We start from the raw sequence: 3,209 nt of genomic DNA on the forward strand, positions 1-3,209 counted from the left end.
CACAACATATTATAAAGAGAAGAACAAATAAAACTCTCCATACGATTATCTTCATTGCACAACTTCTCCATTCAACTGTTGTAAGCATACTGATGAAAATAGATTGTTATACCTATAGTGAGTGTATAGCGCAAACAGATGGAGGAGAATCTCGCAACAAGGTCAAGACTGGCATGCGCGTGCGCGCGCAGCAGCAACTATAAAATAGCTTCTCTTGTGAGCGAACACTCATTGACTGTACAAGAGCATTACTATTCTACATTCATTGAGTGTTCAGTTACAAGAGGATCTATTCTTGCGTGAACTATTCTACATCTTCTTTGACAGGTGAGAATTAAGAACAATTTTTTTAAAAACAATATTACAATTTATTATCAAACACTACAATATTTACATTATATACTACTTGTGAAGCATATAACCGCTACATGCTATGAGAATAAGATTGTTACATTTTAACAATCTTAATGTCGCTCCATGTAGCGGTTATATGCTTCACTACTATTCCTAAATTTTTACAGTTAGAATTAAATTTAACAACTTTACAAGGTGAAATTATTGAAGAAAATCTCTGAGGCAGGTATACCTCAGAGATTTTCTTCGTAGATGCAATATTAATTTTCAAAATAATTCTTCTACCATGATGGTTCGTTTCCTCCCGCACTGAGATTATAGCATGTGGAACATCCTCCGCCAGCTCGCGGAGAGGCATCCACGGTTTTGGTGATGGGTTATTGATGAGTGCGATGAAGTCCTCATCATCATCATCATCCCGCGCGGCTGCCTCCTCCAGTAGCGGAGCCATGGAGGTGTTCTCAGACATACGTTTCTGTTAAATGAAAATCTATGATTAGTAACTTTATTATAATTGTTTCAGATTATCAACTACTTGTGATCAACAGATTATTGTCATAATCTCAACTTGATATCATCAGATTGACAAGACATTCTCTACTTGTGATCAACAGATTATTGTCATAATCTCAACTTGATATCATCAGATTGACAAGACATTCTCTACTTGTGATCAACAGATTATTGTCATAATCTCAACTTGATATCATCGGATTGACAAGACATTCTCTACACAAAGTGAGTAATATCAGTTATTGAAATAATATTTCTTGCAGAATCCAATAGTGAATCAAATTAATAAGCAAACTCTTTCATTGCAACAAATAACTATCAACTGAATCAGTAATTTTCTTAACACATCACTTCAATATTATAGCAAAAAATATGTAAGCATCATAATAATGAAATCAAAATATTCATCTTATTCAATTTTTGACTGAACTACTAGTAAGGTTGATCAGTTCAAAAATAAAATTATACACATCTTAACTGAACTCTAATCATTTAATATCACAATATAACTATCAACTAAATCAGTAATTTTCTTATCACTTCAATATTATAGCAAATAATATGTAAGCATCATAATAATGAAATCAAAATATTCATCTTATTCAATTTTTTGACTGAACTACTAGTAAGCTTGATCAGTTCAAAAATAAAATTATACACATCTTAACTGAACTCTAATCATTTAATATCACATTGTGCATTGTACAAAGACATCTATTGGAAATTAGTTTTTTCTCACTTATTAGATAGTAGCATGCATTCAACCTAATCACTTCAAATAATTATATTTCTTGATTTCATAAAACAATTTATGCTCAATTCAAATGAATATATCATATTCATGTAGTCGAATATACATCTTAACTGAACTCTAAAGTTGAATTAAGTTCCTATATTCGTTATCAAGAAATTGTCTTTCAAATCAGATTCATCAATAACTCCAATGTGAGTACATGTAATGTGAACATTGGAAATTAGTTTTTCTCAGTAAGAAATTTATCAGATACTAGCAAGCTTTTGGATGACAACATTATTTAAAATTATCTGTTCACATTACATGTTAATAATATTTGAAATAACTAACCTGTGAGGGTACGAAGTTGGTTTCTTCCTCCTCCTCCAGAAATTGCAGTTTTCTCTTCCCCTGCTGCCTGTTGGTGGTAATTGTTGTTAGCGGCACTCGCTTCGGTGCCCATCCTAGATGAGATGGTGGTGTGTCTGGTATAATGAGCTCATCGCTGCTCATCCCTCTCTCCACGAAGACTCCACGTCTCTTCAGGGGCGACTCCTCGGGGTCGGATGCAGCAGGGGGAGCACCACTGGTAGAAGGAATCTTCTTCTTCCGCGCAGCTTGCGCTGCCCAGTAAGATGGGAATGATGGTTCTTGTTGAGGAGGTGTATCCGGAAGGATGTACTGCTCACGTGTGGACTCCATGATGATGATAGTGAGGATATGTGTGAAACGTGACTAGTGGTCGAATGAAGCTGGCAAATCCAATAACCGCCGCTTATATACTCATTCGTTCCTCTCTCTCTGTTTTAGGATGAGTGAGAGATAGTGCATTTTCCCACTTGTCACATCCTTGACATACAAATGCATACTTACACGTGCAGCAAGGTGCATTCAGAGAAAAAATATCAAATTCTCACTTCCACATATCTCGAATAACAATATTTCGAATGTAATCTCCTCATTAATTTTCATAATTAACATCACATGTTGACTTGCTAAATTTCTTCTCAATATTATTGTGATTTTCATTATGTTCGTTGATTTCACAGAGTTCGAGACTGCATAATCACTCCAGTCTTCGAGGAGGAAAGACGTATAGAACTAGTGTAAGCAGAGAGAGAGAGAGAGAGAGACAGTACAGCACATCATTCATTGCATGTAAGTATGATACAATTCTTTATTTTTCTAATCATGATTTTTCAGAACTTACTTCTTTCCTGATTACTTAGGAATCACTAATATCTCGATTACAACAGAGTGCATATTGTACAATATCCAGCTTGTTTTCCCACAGCATCTTCTTTTTCATCATTTGTCGTTTCTTTTCCATTATAGCTCATCTTTTTATATATACAAAATGGAACATGTATCACTTTTTCATAAGGATTTTCAATAATATATTTGCAATATACACATTGCAGATATGATTTCTCATGTAAAAAGTATCCATTTATTGCAAAATAGTCTGCTCTATTAATAAATACCGAGAGCTTGAATGGTTCTGGACGATGGAAAGTTAAAACTCATTCTTCATATTGCCGTAGAATATTATTATCGAAATTCTCCTCTTCACATGAAATATTATCTTCTTTGCGCCATCCACAATTTG

At 34.3% G+C, this 3,209-nt stretch overlaps 1 protein-coding gene across 1 annotated transcript; it reads right to left on the bottom strand.

Moving 5' to 3' along the window:
• Positions 1–448: 448 nt before the first annotated feature.
• Positions 449–2,943, bottom strand: LOC120354545. The gene is made up of 2 exons (XM_039441885.1): positions 1,952–2,943; positions 449–829 (listed from the first exon to the last, which is right to left on the bottom strand). The coding sequence occupies exons 1-2, from the start codon at positions 2,300–2,302 to the stop codon at positions 449–451; spliced, it is 732 nt and encodes a 243-aa protein (XP_039297819.1). The 5' UTR covers positions 2,303–2,943.
• Between the last annotated feature and the right edge of the window lie 266 nt (positions 2,944–3,209).

The sequence above is a fragment of the Nilaparvata lugens genome, chromosome X (assembly GCF_014356525.2).
Source record: "Nilaparvata lugens isolate BPH chromosome X, ASM1435652v1, whole genome shotgun sequence".
NCBI classification, from domain to species: Eukaryota; Metazoa; Arthropoda; class Insecta; order Hemiptera; family Delphacidae; genus Nilaparvata; species Nilaparvata lugens.